Raw genomic sequence first — 23,661 nt, 5'->3', positions numbered from 1 at the left:
GGCACAAAGTGTTTTGTCCTTTTATTTTTTCATTTGGTCTTTTTTCCCCCTGTGTTTCCCAGGTGTTTCAGTGGTGAAAAGCTACAATTACTCCGTTACGATAAAATATTGCATCAGTGTTTGAAAGTGAACTTAAGCAGGGCTGTCGTGCACAGCAGTGTACATCACTGAAAGGGCCTTTCACACATTTCATTATTGCTCTAATTGTTATTATTATTATTACTACTACTATTGTTGTTATTGCTAATTATTTTATTACTATCATCATCTTCATAATGATTATTATCCTCATCATCATTTATGTGATCACTGATATCATGCCATGTGCTACATTCAAGTGGCAGAGCAGGTCCTACACAGTAGCATTGTCCATCAGCATTTTGGAAGACACTTTTCAGCACATAATTTTGTGATAACTCTATCAAATCACATTATTATGAGGACAATATTTTTGTGGTAAATGGAGTTTGTGCCCTTGTAATATTCATTGCATCTATATTTTGTAGCCAAAAATAGGTATGAATTTTGATAAACAAATGTGTTGGAAGTACTTCAAACAAGATGTTCAGTTTTCATTCACATAGATATAAAAATACATTGTAATATACATTTTGGTAGGTCCCTACATGATGTTCTACTGATAAAATTGTATACGCTAAAACCCTAAACTGAATGTGTTTTGACAATGCAATATGTAGAAGGTCTCCACACTGAAATAGTATAGTGTTCTTTGTACTTGAAGTCATTAAACCATGTGACATTGATTCTTGGACCTTCACGTAATTTTTTTTCCCCCTGCAAATGTGCAAGTTATTTGAAAGTGGTTGCATTTGTTAGGTTTTTTTAATTTACATGTTATATTATTGTTATCATAATTGTTCAATATGATAGGAGTATAATGTGTAGATGCCAAAATTGACTAATGACAGAATGCTGAGCAGTGGTTTTTTTTTTTGCAAATGACTACCTTACCTGTGTAAATTGGCAATCTTTGCCATACAACTATTTCTATTATGACATTTCATATTGAAAAGATATAGGCCTACATGCAAGTCGTCAGCACAGATTTGTTTTCTCTACATTGTATATCACATCACATTACTGTGAGAGCAGTTTCTACATGTAGCACATTTGCAATTAGAACCTGTGCTCATGATGCAACACCAAATGCAAATATTCATGCAAAGATAAAAAAAAAATGTAAGGTCAGTGTACCCTGGTACACACAACTTCTAATGTAGGTCCCATGTACACATGCAATTTATATGTACACATGAAATTTGTATATGCATGGTAGTATAACGTACAGTGTAAGTGTAGGGATTTACTTTGAACCATTTATTATAAGTGTATCCCCCTTCTGTTATAACAGGTACCACCCCTCTACACATAAATACGTCAACCCACACATACAGTAGTATTCACATTTACATTCATCCATGCACGCATTCCACCTATCACAGACACACCACATATCACATGACATTTTCTACTCTTTCACTTCTCACCCATTGTTCCCTGTAATACCGGTACTGAAATCATGCCTAAATCACCCACGCCTACACACCATTTACATATTATGAATATTTAGTTTTAACCTTTGTTTCCTTATTTGCATGTTTTGTTATGTTGATTTTGTGTATGAATATTTGTTACAACCCACATTTACATGTAAACCCATGCCAAATTATGTGTAGAATAAACTGGCTACAAGTTAGTTAGCCAAGGGACTCCTTCCAAGTAACACATGTGTGCTGCCCTAGTTTGCTTTAAGTGTGACGAGTGCTAGAGAGCTAAGCGAGCCCGAGCCCTACATAAGAAATGTGTTTAATAGATTTTTATTCACTGAAATATCAGAACATTAAGATATTTATACCTGTGTAGGTCCAATTGTTAAGCATCAATTTACCACTGAGAAAAAAATGTGTTCTGATGATAAAAACCTAATCAGGGTTCTAGATAAAACTGAGTGAATGTTGTTGGCCTATGTGGAAATAATTGACTTGAACAGATTATTTCTTGTGTCTTTTCGCCTTGTAGGTGAACGAGACATATTGCATCATGCGTGGTTGCATTGCATGATGAATAAGAAAATGTGTAAGGTAGAAATTGCTGGATTAGTTATTAGACTATTACAGGTGTCACATTATTCAGTCTAGAAGACTGAAAATGATCTGATTCCCAACATTTTTGTGTGTACCTGTGAAATAATTCCAATTAACCCTATTCATACAGAAAAAAAAGGTAGGCCTAAGCCATACCAATGACCAATTTTCTAACCTATTCAGTGCATGTGTCAGTTGTGAAGAAAATCATCCACAAAAATGTTACAACTAATAAGTCACATTTGAAATTACAAATACATGACAAGTTGTACCGGTAATAAAAATGAACTATTGGTTAGATCCAATGCAAGTTTAGATATAACATGGTACCAACCTGGTACTTCTCTAGCCTACTTGTGTTTCAAATCTTTGAAGAACTAAAAAAAAAAAAAAAAAAAAAAAAAAAAAAATATGGGTTTGCCATGAAGATTGCATTTCTTGACAATGTGCATGAAAAGTTTAAGATATGTATTGAATTACATGTACATGTAATAACACAACCCGTTTGTGTTTCGTGTAATTGTAATCAATAATTGAGATTTCGTTGATTTTTTTTTTTTTTTTTCTACGTAGCCCGACCAGGTCACCAGACGCCGTGCGAAGCACGGTAGCTACTGTAACTGCGTACTGGGCTGTGTCCTTACCCGGAAAAGTTTCTACGTACAGCTACAGGCACAGCCCAGTCGATCGCTGTATAAATAGCCCGGAGTCTGGTCGGGCTACGTAGTACCGCGTTCACCAATCCCGCTTTCGGTACTCGTACTTCTCAATGAAGAATCTTGTAATGGAGTTTGATGGCTTTTAGGATACGTAGCCTACCGAGTCTTCCGACGATAGAACTATCTCTCATAGTATCTTGGAAGAAGGACATGTGAATCAGAATCGGAGGATCTAGGAGTCCTTTGATTTTAGGTTAGCGCTCTCATCAAATGAAAACACAACGCGAACTCATACACTCGTACACAGCATGCAAGATCGTACAGCTAGTAGCTAACAGCTAGCTCTCGAGCTTGCACTGCACACTGTGTATGATGCGAGTTATGGCAAGTGATGCGGCCAGCGCTCGCCGCCGCGCCCATAGGCACAGCCAGCCGTCAGAGCTAGCTTGCTCTAACTAACGTGCTCTAACTACTAGTACAGCTGTAGTTCGCAGCTCACTCGGCATGTTGGCTTGATTTCGCTGTAAGTTGGCTTGATGTCCGCAGTCAACAAGCAGTATTCCGCAATTCAAATACGTATCGCCATCGTATCGAAGGATCTTTTTCCAGAAAAGTATGTTTTGTTTTTCGCTTTTTAAAACATTTGAGAAGATTTCGATTTCCAAGATATTTTGACACATGTTAAGTTAAATATCTACCTTTCATTTTATACCCAAAACACCTTCTCTTTCGCATGTTTTGCACAACCAAACACTCCTCCCCAGGCCCTTTAAATGACTTGCCAACGTATTTTCTTGGTTTTTTTTTAATGGACGTACCCCCCCCCCCACCCATTGCTGCGTAAACCTGCTCTTGCTGGTCAGTTGGATTGCGACGATTTAATGAATTATTTTAGCTGCGATATTTTCTGATGCACGCGCTACAAGGGTTTTTTTATTTTTCTCCCGATAATCTATTCGCATTTGTGCATGCGTTCTTGAAAGGTATACGACATGCAGGGCCGAATTCGCGATCCTTTTTGCGCCCATTTCCACCTCAAATATTAGCGGGATTGTGACGATTTCATAAATTACTTCGGCTGTAATATTTTCTGATGCAAGCGCCAAAAGAGGTTGAAAATGTGTCCTTTATTTTTTCCCGACAAACTCTTCGAATTTCGTAAGTGCGTTCTTAAAATGATGCACCACATGGCCGAATTCATGATGCTTTTTTCGCCTATTTCTACCTCAAATATCAGCGGGATTGTGACGATTTCATAAATTACTTTGGCTGTAATCTTTTATGATGCACGCGCCAAAAGGGGTTGAAAATGTGTCCTTTATTTTTTCCCAATAAACTCGTCGAATTTCGTAAGTGCGTTCTTACAGATGTTCCACACAGCCGAATTCATGATACTTTTTGCGCCTATTTCTACCTCAAATATCAGCGGAATTGTGGCGATTTCACGTATTACTTCAGATGTAACTTTTTGTGATGCACGCACCGGCAAGAATGGTTGAAAATGCGTTCTTTATTTTTCTCCCCATAATCTCTTCGCATTCCGTACATGCGTTCTACGACACGGCCGAATTCACGATCATTTTTGCGCCCATTTCTACCTCAAATATCAGCGGGATTGCGATGATTTCATGAATAACTTCGGCAGTAATCTTTTATGATAAACGCGCCAAAATGGGTTGAAAATATGTCCTTTATTTTTCCCGGATAAACTCTTCGCATTTCGTAATGCGTTCTAAACAGATATACGACACGGCCAAAAATCATGATTCTTTATGCGCCTATTGTTTCCTGAAACTTCAACGGGATTGCGATGATTTCTTGAATTATTATTCGGCCGTAATCTTTATGATGCACGGGCCAAAAGGGGTTGAAAAGTGTCCTGTATTTTTCTCCCAATAATCTTTTCGCATTTCGTACATGCGTATATAGGACACGGCCGAATTCACGATCCTTTTATCGCCTATTTCTACATTAAATATCAGACGAATTGTGGCAATTTCTTGAATTACTTCAGATGTAATCTTTTGTGATCACGCACCAGCTAGAATGGTTGAAAATGCGTTCTTTATTTTTCTTCCCATAATCTCTTCGCAATCCGTACATGCGTTCTACGACACGGCCGAATTCACGGTCATTTCTGCGCCTATTTCTACCTCAAATATCAGCGGGATTGCCATGATTTCATGAATAACTTCGGCAGTAATCTTTTATGATAAACGCGCCAAAATGGGTTGAAAATGTGTCCTTTATTTTTCCCGAATAAACTCTTCGCATTTCGTAATGCGTTCTAAACAGACATACGACACGGCCAAAAATCATGATTCTTTTTGCGCCTATTGTTTCCTCAAACTTCAACGGGACTGCGATGATTTCATGAATTATTATTCGGCCGTAATCTTTATGATGCACGGGCCAAAAGGGGTTGAAAATGTGTCCTGTATTTTTCTCCCAATAATCTCTTCGCATTTCGTACATGCGTATACGACACGGCCGAATTCACGATCCTTTTATCGCCTATTTCTACATTAAATATCAGACGAATTGTGGCAATTTTATGAATTACTTCAGATGTAATCTTTTGAGATGCACGCACCAGCTAGAATGGTTGAAAATGCGTTCTTTATTTTTCTCCCCATAATCTCTTCGCATTCCGTATACATGCGTTCTTGAAAGGTATACGACATGGCCGAATTCACGATCCTTTTTGCGCCTATTTCTACCTCCAATATCAGCGGGATTGCGATGAGTTCATGTATGACTTCGGATGCAATCTTTTATGATACACGCGCCAAAAGGGGTTGAAAATGTGTCCTTTATTTTTCCCCGATAAACTCTTTGCATTTTGTAAATGCGTTCTTAAAAGATACACGACACGGCCAAAAATCATGATTCTTTTGCGCCTATCGTTTCCTCAAACTTCAACGGGATTGAGATGATTTTATGAATTATCACTCGGCTCTATAATCTTTATGATGCACGGGCCAAAAGGGGTTGAAAATGTGTGCTGCATTTTTCACCCAATAATCACTTCGCATTGCGTACATGCCTGTACGTCACGGCCGAATTTACGGTCCTTTTAGCGCCTATTTCTACATCAAATATCAGCGGGATTGCGATATGTCATCAATTATTTCGGCTGTAATCTTTTGTGATACATTCACCAGAAGGGTTGAAAATGCGTTCTTTATTTTTCTCCCGATAATATCTTCGTATTTGGCGTTTTCAAAATTATACATTGCATGCAGGGCTGAATTCGACATTCCTTTTGCGCCTATTATTGTTTACTCAAATTCCAACGGGATTGCGAATTTTCATGAATTACTATTCGGCTGTAATTTATATGATGCAAGCGCCAATAGGGGTGAAAATGTGTCCTTTATTTTTCTCCCGCTAATCTTTTCCCATTTCGTACATGCGTTCTTATCTACAAGGTATACGACACGGCCGAATTCACGATCCTTTTTGCGCCTATTTCTACCTCAAATATCAGCGGGATTGTGGCGATTTCATGAATTACTTCGGATGTAATTCTTTGTAATACACGCACCAGAAGGGTAAAAATGTCTTTTTTATTTTTCTCCCGATAATCTCGTCGCATTTGTGTATGCGTTTTTGATAACCAAGACGGCATGCAGGACTGAATTCAAGATCCTTTGTTTGCGCCTATTATTTCCTCAAATTTCAACGGGATTGCGTTGATTTCATGAATTGTTATTCGGCTGTAATCGTTTATGATGCACTCACCAAAATGTGTCCTTTATTTTTTTTTTCTTTTTCTCCTCTATAATCTCTTCGCATTTCGTACATAATCTTTTGGAAGATACGACGCGGCCGGTCGAATTCATGATCCTTCTTGGGACGATTTCTACCTGAAATATAAAGCGGGACTGCCATGATTTCATGATTTTTTTTTTCTCCCTAGTACTAGTATTATCTCTTCACATTTTGTGCATGCGTTCTTAAAAAGTACACGGAAGGGCCGATTTCGTGATCCTTTTTGCGCCTATCTTCGTTATGAGAACATTCTGAGCGAATGAAAATATTAATTTGTGAAATGACTGTGCAAAATGAAAATAAACGCAATCAGATCCATTTACTGTATCGCTGAATATCGAATGTGTTTTTACTTTTTCTAAAAATCGACACAAGTAAATTAGTTCTAACATAACTGCCACGCTGCTGCGAAGCCGGGATCGGATCGATCTTGCGTTAAAAAATCATGAGTAAAATGACCTAGAAATGCGTGCGCTTCTTTCAATGCTTCTTGTCTGGCATGACCGCCGATCGCATGGAAACGAGAAGCAGTTACACTGTACATGCTTTGCATCGTGTGCTTTGCATGTATTGCATTGCATGGCAGTGCGTGAGCAGCGCCAAATGCGCAGGCGAGCGCGAATGTAACTGGTCGACTGCTAGTGCTAAAAATATGTTTACTGTACAAATTGCACCGGTAGACATAAACGAAAACTTGCGTAAAACTTGTTGAACAGTGCGATATCTTGCATTCTGTTTCTCCCTGATCGGGGCTGCTCTTTTCCTTTAGCTTTCTACTGACCCCACCAATGCTTTTTTTTTACTGGTCATGTCGGACCGGTAACTTGTGGATTTCCTGAAAAGTTACCGGTCCGACAGTGACTTTTACCGGTCTTTGACCGTCGGACCGGCGCAAGTGTGCAGCCCTGCCATACCTCAAGGTCCATCAGGCAGAGGTTGTCCACAGACGTGTTGTCCAGCTGGCGGGCACTGACCATCAGCCGGTCAAAGGTCACCTCAATGAAGGAGCCAAGGTCCGGGAGGGCTCCATCCCTCCTGATGTCCCATTGCAGCCCCAGCCACACCAGCCGCTGGAGGTCAGTGTTGCCTCCCTGGATCGAGGCTGCTTGGAAAAGAAACCATAACGACATCCACAATGATACATAGTCCATCATTGCTCAAATGGTCACAATGGGTGGCCACATTTCCCAATAGTCCAAGAGCATTAGGTCAAAATAGGCTCCAACCTCGACATTTTAAAGGAGAAGTCCAGATGATTTTGAATAAATTTCACCAAAATCTACGTAAATCAAGGACCATAATGACTAAGTTTCATTGAAAAATACCCTTCCAACTCGCCACAATCGATTTTTCAGCATCACTAATTTTGAATCGTAACTGTTCGATTTCTGTACGCCAGCGAGAAAGATCACGTAATGGCATGACATATTAGCCCCACATTGCTTTTTGTTTGGAGCGTCAGCTGGCTCAAGGAGCCCTGCTTGAGCAACAGCGATATGGGCCGAGCAAGCGGTAGTGTACGCGGCATGATCTATTGCTTCACTTAAAAAATGCCGATGTGTCAAGTGTTTGGGTGTTCTAATAAACCAGGCGATGGCCAGAAGAAGAGTTTTTTTACCATTCCAAACCCAGAAAGTGTGCGGGAAAGGTGCGCAAGATGCCTCTCCAATACAAGTTTGTCGTCAACTGCTACACTGAATTGACGGCCAGCGCATCTTATCCGGTCATCAATGGATTTGAAATTTGTGCGCATGTGATGTGTGCGCCTGTGCTGGCCGTCAATAATTCAGTGTATCTGTTCAAGGTTCCTCTCGACCGAGTCACAGTTGAGTCATCAATTTGAACAGAAAGGGACTATTGGCAGAACCAAACGTTGTCCGAAGCCTGTTTTCAATACTTTAACTTTACTTGTGAGTCTTCAAATTGAAGAAATTTTTCGATTTTAAGTTTATATTTATCCACGATACTACCTTATCATGATCCTCAATGCTACAGTACGCAGTCCCATTACGCTGTGTGTATTGGGCTGCTGGTCGCAGCTACCGGCGGCGGTACTATATAGTATAGAAGCTGGCGCTGGCGTTTCTTCCGCGGTCCAAGTTACATGTATACTATCGTAATTTACCACCGTCAGACACACTCAACAGTCTCGGACAACAAGAGAGGCAATAATTCTGAAATTGACGGACTGATTTCAGATTGTTCACACTCAGAAGTCGAAAAAACGATTGCGGATTGTGATAGCATTTGGAAGCAGCAGACGTAAATGTATGCCTGAGCACTCTGATGGCAACAATAGCCAATACATTGTAAGTGATGGGGTGGACACTAATAAATACGGCAGTATTACAAAACATAAATATTTCAATTAAACGAAAATGTTATAGCATTGCGACTATTTTACATTAATCTTTGACGGATTTTATATAGATATATACCGAAGATTATTTGAATAAAGGAATACCGCATTTGGCAACAACAAGGCACAACTAGGCAGGCATGCAGATACCGCGCCGCAGTCAGCAGTGCAATGGGAGATCGATGCGTAGCTGGGCCACTGGGCTTCAATCGCGGTGCTCTCAGCTGAGGAAACTGCACCTGATACGTCACGCGCAATGCATCCTGGGACAGATAGTACGAAGGACTGCTTGCGACAGATCTGAACATGAAGAATTACCTTATTTTTTTTTTAAAATCATAGTAAATGTATCTGATGGTCTTTTCTCAACGGGAAAAGGGTAATAGGTTCATGAAATATTGTTCTTTACATAAGAAACGGCTGATAATCGTACGGACTTCCCCTTTAAGTAACAAGCTGATTTTTTTCAGGATAGGTCCAGAAATATGTCTAGAATAAAATACAAACCCTGATCATATGCGTAGACAGTAGTCATCATGTCCGGGAGTTGGGCTGCACTGGGCTGGATGTACGTATCATCCATCATGAGAAAGGACTGGCGCGGATCCGGGTTCTGAATCCCACAAATTTGTTCAAAGAGACGCTGACGACCCTGGCAACGTCATAACCAGACAATAAAAACCAAAGGATGATTGCATGGGTTACGTTTAATTACTGTATACGCCGTTATTTTCGCAAGGGTTTTATTTTCGCGAATTTCGCGAATTGCAGTTGGATCGCGAATTTAACAACACGCGAAATTGTCTCCATGCGCTTTGTTAATAGAGCATTAACGTTAGCATCGGCGTCGATTCACGAAAACAACATCTCGCGAAAATGTCTATGACCTCGTCATTCGCGAAAATAACAGCGTATACAGTACTCACAAGAAGACAAGGAGCGATGTATCTGACATAAGTACACGACTTTGTCTAGTTGTCACTACTTATTCTTGCATTGAAATCCCCGGTGCACTCTCATATCATATATGGTTTACAACTGCATATAATATGAAACAGAAATTACTGCATTGCCTCTTGAAAACATATACGGAAGAATGTGAGAATGCAATGGACGAATAACTGGATGGATAGATGACTGAATGACTGAAAAAACGAAGAAATGAATGAAAAACGATGAGTGGGTGGGGGAATGGATGAAATAGACATACAGAAAACCATCTGACACACAATATTACACACATTCCCTGCACAGATTACACGTCACATCTTGATAGACTTAAATCAGTCCTCACATCAATGTGAACATGACAAGTCTTATGACCACTCATTATGTATTCATTTGAATAAAACTAAATCATATGCACTGACTTCAATTATGATTATCACCACTGACATGCTTTCTTGAAGGCAAATATCACCACTACATATAATACTATTCAAAAACATGAGAACCTAATTGTATCAGCCCTTCAACAGCTTTGTGCTTGACTCTATTAAACTCACATGCTTGTTGCAACATTTCTCTCTGCATGCATCCAGCCAAGACTCATCGTGTTGTTGTGCTAAGCCCTTCAAAATATGACCTGATGGAAAGAGTTAGGCACACAGCAAAATTCACATTTAACATAACACTATCAAAGATGATACAAACCGTGTTTCAGAGAGAAAATATATGACTGATAAAAAAAGAATTATGATTATCACATACACACACCCAAAAAAAAAAGAAAAAAGGATACAGTAACAGACTTCAGCCCTGACAAGATTTACATGAACCTAGCGAAAACATTTTCATTTGACCGAGGATGGCTTGGTTATATACTCAAATTCATGATTTTCTTCCGTCGAGATGTTTTCATTGCAACTGATTGACAAATTGCCCTACATCGACGTAAATAAGCACTGAATTGATCAGTGTTTTAGTAGTAGCCATGATAAAAAAAATCATGGGCGTACATACTCGAGCAGGATTTGAACCTACGACCTCCTGATCACCGGACAGGCGTCATCTCCACTAGACCACCGAGCTTTCGCCCGAAAGCAAGTGTTGGTTCTAATCCTTATAGCATGCAGCGGGTACTGCTTTGTTATTCAAATTCATGATTTTCTTCCGTCGAGATGTTTTCATTGCAACTGATTGACAAATTGCCCTACATCGACGTAAATAAGCACTGAATTGATCAGTGTTTTAGTAGTAGCCATGATAAAAAAAATCATGGGCGTACATACTCGAGCAGGATTTGAACCTACGACCTCCTGATCACCGGACAGGCGTCATCTCCACTAGACCACCGAGCTTTCGCCCGAAAGCAAGTGTTGGTTCTAATCCTTATAGCATGCAGCGGGTACTGCTTTGTTATTCAAATTCATGATTTTCTTCCGTCGAGATGTTTTCATTGCAACTGATTGACAAATTGCCCTACATCGACGTAAATAAGCACTGAATTGATCAGTGTTTTAGTAGTAGCCATGATAAAAAAATCATGGGCGTACATACTCGAGCAGGATTTGAACCTACGACCTCCTGATCACCGGACAGGCGTCATCTCCACTAGACCACCGAGCTTTCGCCCGAAAGCAAGTGTTGGTTCTAATCCTTATAGCATGCAGCGGGTACTGCTTTGTTATTCAAATTCATGATTTTCTTCCGTCGAGATGTTTTCATTGCAACTGATTGACAAATTGCCCTACATCGACGTAAATAAGCACTGAATTGATCAGTGTTTTAGTAGTAGCCATGATAAAAAAATCATGGGCGTACATACTCGAGCAGGATTTGAACCTACGACCTCCTGATCACCGGACAGGCGTCATCTCCACTAGACCACCGAGCTTTCGCCCGAAAGCAAGTGTTGGTTCTAATCCTTATAGCATGCAGCGGGTACTGCTTTGTTATTCAAATTCATGATTTTCTTCCGTCGAGATGTTTTCATTGCAACTGATTGACAAATTGCCCTACATCGACGTAAATAAGCACTGAATTGATCAGTGTTTTAGTAGTAGCCATGATAAAAAAATCATGGGCGTACATACTCGAGCAGGATTTGAACCTACGACCTCCTGATCACCGGACAGGCGTCATCTCCACTAGACCACCGAGCTTTCGCCCGAAAGCAAGTGTTGGTTCTAATCCTTATAGCATGCAGCGGGTACTGCTTTGTTATTCAAATTCATGATTTTCTTCCGTCGAGATGTTTTCATTGCAACTGATTGACAAATTGCCCTACATCGACGTAAATAAGCACTGAATTGATCAGTGTTTTAGTAGTAGCCATGATAAAAAAATCATGGGCGTACATACTCGAGCAGGATTTGAACCTACGACCTCCTGATCACCGGACAGGCGTCATCTCCACTAGACCACCGAGCTTTCGCCCGAAAGCAAGTGTTGGTTCTAATCCTTATAGCATGCAGCGGGTACTGCTTTGTTATTCAAATTCATGATTTTCTTCCGTCGAGATGTTTTCATTGCAACTGATTGACAAATTGCCCTACATCGACGTAAATAAGCACTGAATTGATCAGTGTTTTAGTAGTAGCCATGATAAAAAAATCATGGGCGTACATACTCGAGCAGGATTTGAACCTACGACCTCCTGATCACCGGACAGGCGTCATCTCCACTAGACCACCGAGCTTTCGCCCGAAAGCAAGTGTTGGTTCTAATCCTTATAGCATGCAGCGGGTACTGCTTTGTTATTCAAATTCATGATTTTCTTCCGTCGAGATGTTTTCATTGCAACTGATTGACAAATTGCCCTACATCGACGTAAATAAGCACTGAATTGATCAGTGTTTTAGTAGTAGCCATGATAAAAAAATCATGGGCGTACATACTCGAGCAGGATTTGAACCTACGACCTCCTGATCACCGGACAGGCGTCATCTCCACTAGACCACCGAGCTTTCGCCCGAAAGCAAGTGTTGGTTCTAATCCTTATAGCATGCAGCGGGTACTGCTTTGTTATTCAAATTCATGATTTTCTTCCGTCGAGATGTTTTCATTGCAACTGATTGACAAATTGCCCTACATCGACGTAAATAAGCACTGAATTGATCAGTGTTTTAGTAGTAGCCATGATAAAAAAATCATGGGCGTACATACTCGAGCAGGATTTGAACCTACGACCTCCTGATCACCGGACAGGCGTCATCTCCACTAGACCACCGAGCTTTCGCCTATTTACGTCGATGTAGGGCAATTTGTCAATCAGTTGCAATGAAAACATCTCGACGGAAGAAAATCATGAATTTGAATAACAAAGCAGTACCCGCTGCATGCTATAAGGATTAGAACCAACACTTGCTTTCGGGCGAAAGCTCGGTGGTCTAGTGGAGATGACGCCTGTCCGGTGATCAGGAGGTCGTAGGTTCAAATCCTGCTCGAGTATGTACGCCCATGATTTTTTTATCATGGCTACTACTAAAACACTGATCAATTCAGTGCTTATTTACGTCGATGTAGGGCAATTTGTCAATCAGTTGCAATGAAAACATCTCGACGGAAGAAAATCATGAATTTGAATAACAAAGCAGTACCCGCTGCATGCTATAAGGATTAGAACCAACACTTGCTTTCGGGCGAAAGCTCGGTGGTCTAGTGGAGATGACGCCTGTCCGGTGATCAGGAGGTCGTAGGTTCAAATCCTGCTCGAGTATGTACGCCCATGATTTTTTATCATGGCTACTACTAAAACACTGATCAATTCAGTGCTTATTTACGTCGATGTAGGGCAATTTGTCAATCAGTTGCAATGAAAACATCTCGACGGAAGAAAATCATGAATTTGAATAACAAAGCAGTACCCGCTGCATGCTATAAGGATTAGAACCAACACTTGCTTTCGGGCGAAAGCTCGGTGGTCTAGTGGAGATGACGCCTGTCCGGTGATCAGGAGGTCGTAGGTTCAAATCCTGCTCGAGTATGTACGCCCATGATTTTTTTATCATGGCTACTACTAAAACACTGATCAATTCAGTGCTTATTTACGTCGATGTAGGGCAATTTGTCAATCAGTTGCAATGAAAACATCTCGACGGAAGAAAATCATGAATTTGAATAACAAAGCAGTACCCGCTGCATGCTATAAGGATTAGAACCAACACTTGCTTTCGGGCGAAAGCTCGGTGGTCTAGTGGAGATGACGCCTGTCCGGTGATCAGGAGGTCGTAGGTTCAAATCCTGCTCGAGTATGTACGCCCATGATTTTTTTATCATGGCTACTACTAAAACACTGATCAATTCAGTGCTTATTTACGTCGATGTAGGGCAATTTGTCAATCAGTTGCAATGAAAACATCTCGACGGAAGAAAATCATGAATTTGAATAACAAAGCAGTACCCGCTGCATGCTATAAGGATTAGAACCAACACTTGCTTTCGGGCGAAAGCTCGGTGGTCTAGTGGAGATGACGCCTGTCCGGTGATCAGGAGGTCGTAGGTTCAAATCCTGCTCGAGTATGTACGCCCATGATTTTTTTATCATGGCTACTACTAAAACACTGATCAATTCAGTGCTTATTTACGTCGATGTAGGGCAATTTGTCAATCAGTTGCAATGAAAACATCTCGACGGAAGAAAATCATGAATTTGAATAACAAAGCAGTACCCGCTGCATGCTATAAGGATTAGAACCAACACTTGCTTTCGGGCGAAAGCTCGGTGGTCTAGTGGAGATGACGCCTGTCCGGTGATCAGGAGGTCGTAGGTTCAAATCCTGCTCGAGTATGTACGCCCATGATTTTTTTATCATGGCTACTACTAAAACACTGATCAATTCAGTGCTTATTTACGTCGATGTAGGGCAATTTGTCAATCAGTTGCAATGAAAACATCTCGACGGAAGAAAATCATGAATTTGAATAACAAAGCAGTACCCGCTGCATGCTATAAGGATTAGAACCAACACTTGCTTTCGGGCGAAAGCTCGGTGGTCTAGTGGAGATGACGCCTGTCCGGTGATCAGGAGGTCGTAGGTTCAAATCCTGCTCGAGTATGTACGCCCATGATTTTTTTATCATGGCTACTACTAAAACACTGATCAATTCAGTGCTTATTTACGTCGATGTAGGGCAATTTGTCAATCAGTTGCAATGAAAACATCTCGACGGAAGAAAATCATGAATTTGAATAACAAAGCAGTACCCGCTGCATGCTATAAGGATTAGAACCAACACTTGCTTTCGGGCGAAAGCTCGGTGGTCTAGTGGAGATGACGCCTGTCCGGTGATCAGGAGGTCGTAGGTTCAAATCCTGCTCGAGTATGTACGCCCATGATTTTTTTATCATGGCTACTACTAAAACACTGATCAATTCAGTGCTTATTTACGTCGATGTAGGGCAATTTGTCAATCAGTTGCAATTGGTTATATACGTATTACATGATATAGAGAAATGCTCAACCCTAAAAAGACTGGGCTATTTTGATGCCTCACAGGACGGGGGGGCTCATTGGGCCCCCCCCAAGACCTTGGCCGTTGACCGTGTGATCGCAAGGAAAATTGGCACACGCGTTATCCACAAGGTAATCTACAAAACTGAATCAGTAATTATTTCAAAATTATTCAAATTTATTCTAAATAAATTAATTATGCTAATTTATGCATGGAATTTTACAAATTGGCTGTAAATCTGTAATTAAAGGTCCAAAACAGCTTATTTTTGGTCTAGGTACTCTTTGTAGGATTCTTATTGAATGTACATCAAAAAACGGCAGCATGAAAATTTTTTTCTTATATATTTTATTGTTTTTAACATTTCTTATGTATTTCATTGTTTTTTTTACTTTTGTTTTTTTTTTTTTTTTTATGGAAATCATCGGCGACACTTTTCCGATCATAAACAACATGAAATTAATTGATTTTGATCAGTAAAAGTAAAAATAATGATACATTTATGAATTTTGGTCAGAAATGGAATTTGCATTGGATTTGTACATGAAATCACGTTTTTGAGCAATTTCGGGTCTGACATGCACCTACAAAATATTGCGTAACTTCCAAACCGCATACCCGGGCATCGCGGATTTGGTCTCAAAAGTTGTGCAAGACTTACGAAAGAAAAAAGTCATTGAAAGAAAAAAGTCATAAAACGTCACGGCGCGAGATTTTTGCATTACAGATTTATCGTGAAAAATGTTGAGGGGGGACCAAAACGCCCCCCCCCCCCCAGTCTTTTTAGGGTTAAGTCAGAAATACGAGTCGTTTGTCTCACCTCTGATTTACGACAAGTGACTTCCAACAAAATTTGTATTCCAAACTTTGACTTGACAGGAAAAAGTCTAATTTGTGTCCTTAGCAGTACTAAATTTAAAAAAGAAATTCTATTGTACAAACTTTTCTAGGATTTTTATGTTGAGATTCTCAAATACTTCTGAGCAACATAAGAAATATGATTGTTTCATAACGCCATGTGATTGTATCTCTAACACACATAATGTCACAGGGGAAATTCCTTGCAGTAGCAATGATGCTTGATAAATATCTATATTCTTGTGACATCATTGAAATTGATGAATATTTTCTTAGCTGTTGTATGGCCCAAGAAAACTTGCTCAACCACTTTTCGAAAGAGAGAATAAAGTACTGTAGAAGTGGAAATTTTTTTGGTGTTGAAATTTCGTGCATTCAGCGCAACCAAAAACTAGCGCGAAAAAGCATGTGAATATTTTTGCTTGCCATATGTCCCAGTAGTTGATGTCTCGATTCCGTGGAATTTAAAACACGCGAAACTCTTCTTACCTGGCTGATCGTGAAAAATTAGTCGTGCGAAAGTATCCACTTTGACAGTATGTGACTTGGAAACTTGCTATGAAATCGTGCCAAGAATTCAGTAAACTGTGTCAGGCGTTTACTGAATATTGCCCCTGAAAATGGCACTGTCGTCATCAAAATTAACTGACACTTTCACACTAGGCAGGCAACACAAAAGCTCAGCACATTACTCTCAAACTCGTGACCAAAAGACTTACAGACTTCACTCATCCGCTCTGCTCCGAGGCGTCTCAGCCGGATGGTCAAGCTATCCATCCGCTCCTTCTTTGCCAGGAGCTCCGAGGCAGAGTGGAAGGGCGCCACCTGGAGGCTGGTCAGGTAGCAGGCTGCAGCCAGCTCAATGACATCAGACAAAGACACCGAACCCTTGTGGGAAGAAATAGAAATACATATTTCATTACCCTACAATTTCAAAATTGAGGACCTCACACCTCAAGAGCCCAGACTTCATTCTATAGAAGACCTACAGGACCAAAAATATATCAGTCAGTACACACTACCAGCTTTGAAACAGATCTATTTTCAAGTGTACACTTCAGTTTATATTATCATGTTACTCGCACTGCAAATGATGCAATATTCTATGACTTTACTTCCATTTCATCTACACTGGTGCATCTCTGTGCTAGCATAATTCTTCTTGTTGTTTAAATTCATAAATGTTTCCACTGAGATGTCCTTGCCTGCAAACAACACTATATAATTAGGGCATGCTCTATGATGCACAATACTGGATTGTAGAACAACAAATAGTAAATTATCCCGAGTGCTGTTTTGTACCACCGAGGCTGCAGGCCGAGGTGAATAGAACTGCACGAGGGATAATTCAGTATTTGGGGTTCTACAGTCCAGTACTAGTGCATCAATAGAACATTAGTAAATAGGTCCCTCAATCCACATATATTTTCAGTAGGTCTAGGCCTTAGATCTAACACTAAACTCACCGTACTGATTTCTAGCACACAGAGTTAACCGTATGGTTCTAACCTTGTTTACGTACAGCTAGCACAGCCGCATATGCAAATTGCAGAGCAGACTTGCGCATAATAAACTGCTACTTTCTGCGTCCAGTGCTCTACGCGCACATAAGATGATATGCTTGGCCTTGTCCTACTAGGTCCCTCGCTGCGAGAATTTCTGCGTAGATAAAGCGTAGCCGCACTGTAAGCATTTGGTGTAGTGCCACGACCGTCTACCATACCAAAGTTTTTCCACAACCATGTGATGCAATATAACCATTCACAATGCAAATTTTCCTCTACCTATTTACTATTAATATATGTCACTGTGTCACTGGAATTAATGTAGCAAATAAAAACATAATAATCATTTGATCATGTTTAACTGCACAGAAAACTTTGATTCAACATTTTTTACATACAAAATATTAAATGTGACCCTGCATCACAAACCCAACAAAACGTCGCCAGACATGGATTTTCAGTTAAGAACAGATTCTGAAAGAACAGACTAAGCTTCAAAATGATGTATAACTCAATTCAAATGGACTCTCCTAACCTATCCTAATGTTCAAAAGAAAGCACACGTGCTGGAAAGTGTGAACTGAGAAAATAGGCTTTGAAGTACAGAGTCTATTCAAGCGCCTAATCTCCACCAACCCGAGCTAGCTGTGCGATGAATAGAACAAAAGGCAGGGTGTAAACCACTGTAGCAACAACAATGAAGGGATTATCAGATTAAGCTGAAATTGAGCATGCTTTATTAACACATTCTATAGATGATTAATGCCAACTTTCAAAGCAGTAGCATCATCCTTTCCAAAGTTAGTAGAGTTGAAAGTGAAGAGTATGGACAGGGTTTATAGGATATGAAAAGGGGATTCTATAAGACACAACTCATCACACTATTCTACCAAAAAGTGTTCAAGAAAAAAGCTGCTAAAAACACAATTTCCTTGTCATTTTATTATGACTTGAGTATAATATAGAAGAAGACTTGCTCTTTCAGAAAATATAAAAGTCTCAATATTGGCTGGGTGGACCCATTTCACCTATTTTCAGTCCTCTCACAAAATCAGTGCGTGCCACTTTTTGTTCGTTTTGTGATGCACGGTCCCATATAAAACACAAAGAAGGAGAAAGTGATACTCTGTTCTATGATGACTATTTCCTTCACACAAAAAGAAAAGTAGGAATAAACAATTCAAGAATTTGACATCAGATTGCCCTATATCCATGCAGTGATAATGACTTTTTTTCTCAAAATGCAGGGATACGACAAATAAAGCCCATCACACAGAGAGGATGCACCAAAGAGTTAATGCATATATCTTTTACATCATCATTGTACAGTGGACTCCCGTTATAACAAAGTCCTCGGGATTGGCAGTTTTCTTTCGTTATATTGAAACTTCATTATAACCAAACAAATAAACAATGAAAAACACAGAGCGGATAATGTTGGGACCTAAATTTTTATTTCATTGTAACTGGAATTTCATTATACCTGTGTTCATTATCATGGGAGTGCATTGTACAGTGTATGTAATGCTTACCACAACAGCCATCTTCAAGTGCAGTGTTGCAAGGTGAAAGAAGAGTTGACCTTTGACTTCCTGCATCACCGCCTCACCCTGGGGGCGCTGCAGTGCATTGCCCACGGTCGGCAGGAAGTCACTGGCTTGCAGGAGCATCTTGTCCAGTCTGAACATTGTAACAAAGGCAACGGAACCTTTTAGGGAAAGGCATTGTTTCCATCGAACAATATCCACATTGTGGGTGAAAATAGGTCAGTTTACACATATTTTCCAATTTGTGGAAATCATCAATGGACATTTTCAAGAGCTATTCAATACCCCCTGTTCCAAAAGAATACATCTGAATACTTATAAAATAATTTCCCTGTTGCTACGTTAAGAATTAAGACCAGGTAGTGGGGGGATACCGTGCAATGGGTAGGCTGGCCCGACTGATACATTTGGATATCCCCATTACGAATTGTGTACAGCATTATTACTGACCTCTCACACAGCCCAAAAATCTCAAGTGGAGTAGAAAGTTACCAATGAGCATATGCTTCGATGCACGTATTTGCTGATGGGCAATTCTATTCTAGCAGGCTTGCACTAGTCGTGGTTTTCAAAAGGTACCCCATTGGGCACGGAATGAAGATTCAATCGGGTTAACCTTCTCTCCCCACGCTACCAGGTCTTTAACATATATATAGGACAAACTGTCTAACTGTTCAGAACCTTTCTACAGAAGGCATGTCCAAAATTTAGACAGTTAAACCAGTCTTATCGGCAAAACTCCATAATATGATTTCCACACACAATATTCACAAACCTGTACGTCCGTACAACATGATTTACAAAGACAGAATCTCTAAAATATCTCCATCATCATCTGCACAAATCCATGACATGGCACATGAGCTTACGTCTAAGAGTAAGTGAGTTGTTTCCTTTTTTTCAAATATTAATAAATGTGCTTCCCTAGAATGATGAGAGTTAGAGCTACTGAACAAATAAATGAATGAACACACTACAAGAATAGAAATAGCATTAATTGTAAACCTGAGCCACTGCGAATTGAAGAGGTCACAAGGTCTCACTGCCTAATATTCTACTCCTTTCTATTTGAATCAAGAGGTCACAAAATGGGATCACATGATAATGCCTGCTAACTTTATCATTCCTTTTTTTTTGGGGGGGGGGGGAGGGTTGTTTTACTGAAAGATAGACTCACGCTTGAATCTGTGCCATATTGTGGCTGGGTGGGGCAGAGCTCTTGGCAAGTCCAAGGCCAACCAGGCAGTTGATCGAAAGCAGAAGGCGACTGTACACCTGGACCATGACACTGTCAGGTTGGCCAGACTGTTGACTGATCATGGACTAGGAGTAGATAAAAGTGATTTTAAGGTATTAACAATGAAAGGAACAGGCAATGCCATGCAAAATAAGAATTCTCTATTTGAAAAAGAAAACAAATCTTAAACATCTTATCTGTAAATTAAACTATGAAATGGGAATATTTCAATTGCTTTCACTGTTGTTATACTGTTAACCGATGTCATAATAGGCTGCGTTTATGACCCAGATTGAGCATGCCCTTGTACTAGTTTAAGCGTGTTGTCGTTTACTATTGTTATTGTTCAGCACAGCACCTGTGTTGATTCTTCTAATCAGACCAGTCAAAAACAGAAGTAAAACAACATGCACTTTAGATGTGGCAACACGGTTAACACTTCACAATTTGTCCATTGTTTGTTGCATAAAATCAATATTAAAATCGATCGATGTACATGGTATAGCAAGAATAACAACTCCAGCTTAAATGTCATCTTTGATAATGTAACTCAGTAAAACTTTGCTGCACGTGATCAACTTCATTCTGATTCTATTAAAAAACTTGTAATAATTTTTGGGAGTAATTTGATGTGACTACATGGAAAGTTGTGAGGCAATGACATATACACCTCACACTATTTTCATAACAACCATGACTGCAGTTATTTTCATGAAAACATGCACAACTTTACAACTATCTTATAGTCCAATTTTAACTTTCATCAGTCTGTTTGTTTGATTTATTAACCTAACCATGTAGAGACATTTCTCTGTGTGAAAAGGGAGGATTGTAGTAAGTTTGATTCCTTTTAGAGACCTTTGTGAAATTCCCACCTTGTAGAAGACTGCAGCCTTCTGCCACCAGCGTGGGTCCGAGGCAAAGAGCCCCGAGTCGCACACAGTGGCACAGTGCTGGAATCCCTCCCTCATCTGTTTGGTCTCCAGCAAGATGTCCACCAGCTTCATGTTCAAGTACAGGTCTCTCGAGTTGGCACGCTATCAATCACAATTAACCACAGGTGAACAGGGAGAGAAACGTAATAATTACATAATCCTTTGAACTCAAGTACCAAATCCACTCAGTTCTCGTATTACATGAGTTATACTTGGCCTCTTCACTGCACTCATATTACAGTATCTTGCTGATAAACATTTCTTTCATGGATTAATGTTTTGAGCAAGAGCACATCTTTAATCTGTACATCAGTGCAGTTGAAATGTTACCATCGGAAAAGTTTGGTCTTTGACCAAACTGCTCACAAAGAAGGTTGTAGCATACCAAAATTTGTGGTCAAGTACTTTGGATAATACCAACACATTTGTAGAACTCCTTAGTGCATGCATATGATAGCATATTGTTGTCAACCAAACACACATGCACAATCCCTAAGACTTCAAGAAACTATATGATATAAAACTAACTCATTGACTGACTCATGACAAATCACATTAAAAGTGATAATACTCAGTATAACATACCTGTCAACATTTCAAGACGAAATATCTTAATTGTGGATTGCAAAAATCTTATTTTATATGCAAACTGAAGTTAAAAATCTTACTTTCGGTCAAATCTTCAGAAAATACACATGAAAGGTATATCTAAATATTCTTTAAAAATCTGATTTCTCTGACAGAAAATCTGATTTTGCTATTTTTAACGTAAAAATCTTACTGAATCTGATAAAATCTTACTAGTTGGCAAGTATGGTATACATACAAATACGATTGTTAAAAAGTAACATGAAACACATCAAAATCACTTGATTTGATGTCCTTACCAGTTTATCACGGAGATACTTCTCATACTCCCTCAAATTTTTACTGGATCGAAGAATGTGCTCCTGAGAATAGTCAAATGCAAAAACAAATTCAATTTTAAAACATTATACAGTTGAACCTCTCGTATCCGGACAAGTCGGGACCGGGGCTCATCCGGATAAGGGATTTGGCCGGATACGGGAGACTCAATGCTTTATAACATGTACATACCGCATAATAGAGCTCTATGGTACATACACATACACATGTACTGATGTAGCCCATTGTAGTACCACATGTAGTAATGTGTATACTGCGACCTTTTCATTGTTACACTCAGTAACAGACCCCAAAATAGAGGTTCGTGTTTGCAAGCGGAAATCATTTTCTTTTATAAATTCTTGGGATGATTTACCTAAATAATCATTAAGAAATGTATCAAGCATATGTAATTCATGTGTGTTTCCTCCCGTAATTATTAAAAAAAGATAAAAAAATCACGACGAGATTGCGTCCGGATAATAGAGAGATCCGGATAAAGGGAGGCCGGATAATAGAGGTTCAACTGTACAATTCAATAAGACAAGTAGTGTAGGTTTACTAGTGGAAGAGAGAGAGAGAGAGAGAGAAAAAAAAAAAAGAAAAGAGAGACCAGAACAACTTAAATACAGCATGTGGTTTACTGGGGTACATTTTGCTTTTTTTTTCACACAAATTATTAGAGCCTACTGAGCAACATGCGCAATTGCATTGTTTAGGATACCTTATAATGAGTATGAAGACTGTGATGCACCCTCACACCACATTAGTTCTACAGATCACATGTCACGAATGTCATTGATTTCCTAAAGTGTTATTTCACACCATGTTGAAGTATGCAAATCTTTATGACCTTTACTTCGATAAAGAAAAAAGAGTAAACTGAAATGAACAAAACAGTAGTATGAGGAGAGGATTGTAGTAGCACCATTTGCATGTAGTCCTTGAAGGGACTGTTGTGTAGTGGTGTAAGAAGAACCAAGAGAGAGGAGAGCGGAGGAGGGGAGCAACATAGGGGGAGTGCAAGGAAGGCAAATGGTGACAGTCGAAGGGCAGTGGTTGAGCTGGGAGTTTCAAAACAACACAGAATAGTAGTATTTGCATCCAAACTAGCCATGTGATAAAGTTACAATTTTGTCAACAGATGACATGTCATCACAGTCTCTAACCCTTACTAGGCTCCATTAACCACACATTCACGGGTAACCTGGGCCTGTCATTCAGTATAAATATCATAAAACTAACTGTGAATCAAGAGAGACAGCAGAATCCACTATATCAATACTGCAACCAACACAGCTACTCTACAGTGACCTTCATACTGGACAGTCGCCTTGAGGCAACTGAGTGGGTCTGGCGAGCTTACTAATGGCCAAGTTC

The 23,661-nt window shown here is 39.8% G+C and overlaps 1 protein-coding gene across 1 annotated transcript in view; it reads right to left on the bottom strand.

Moving 5' to 3' along the window:
* LOC140244392 (E3 SUMO-protein ligase RanBP2-like) overlaps positions 1-23,661 on the bottom strand; it is a 79,251-nt gene that overhangs the window by 45,821 nt on the left and 9,769 nt on the right. The window contains exons 4-11 of the mRNA XM_072324031.1: positions 22,263-22,325; positions 21,316-21,477; positions 20,381-20,526; positions 19,189-19,336; positions 16,871-17,039; positions 10,403-10,482; positions 9,405-9,549; positions 7,453-7,640 (exon numbers count right to left, since the gene is read on the bottom strand). Of these exons, the coding sequence (XP_072180132.1) occupies positions 7,453-7,640; positions 9,405-9,549; positions 10,403-10,482; positions 16,871-17,039; positions 19,189-19,336; positions 20,381-20,526; positions 21,316-21,477; positions 22,263-22,325 (1,101 nt within the window). The remainder of the gene's footprint in view (positions 1-7,452; positions 7,641-9,404; positions 9,550-10,402; positions 10,483-16,870; positions 17,040-19,188; positions 19,337-20,380; positions 20,527-21,315; positions 21,478-22,262; positions 22,326-23,661) is intronic.

Source organism: Diadema setosum, chromosome 21 (genome assembly GCF_964275005.1).
Source record: "Diadema setosum chromosome 21, eeDiaSeto1, whole genome shotgun sequence".
Taxonomy (NCBI): domain Eukaryota; kingdom Metazoa; phylum Echinodermata; class Echinoidea; order Diadematoida; family Diadematidae; genus Diadema; species Diadema setosum.
This window is presented reverse-complemented; position numbering and strand designations above follow the sequence as displayed.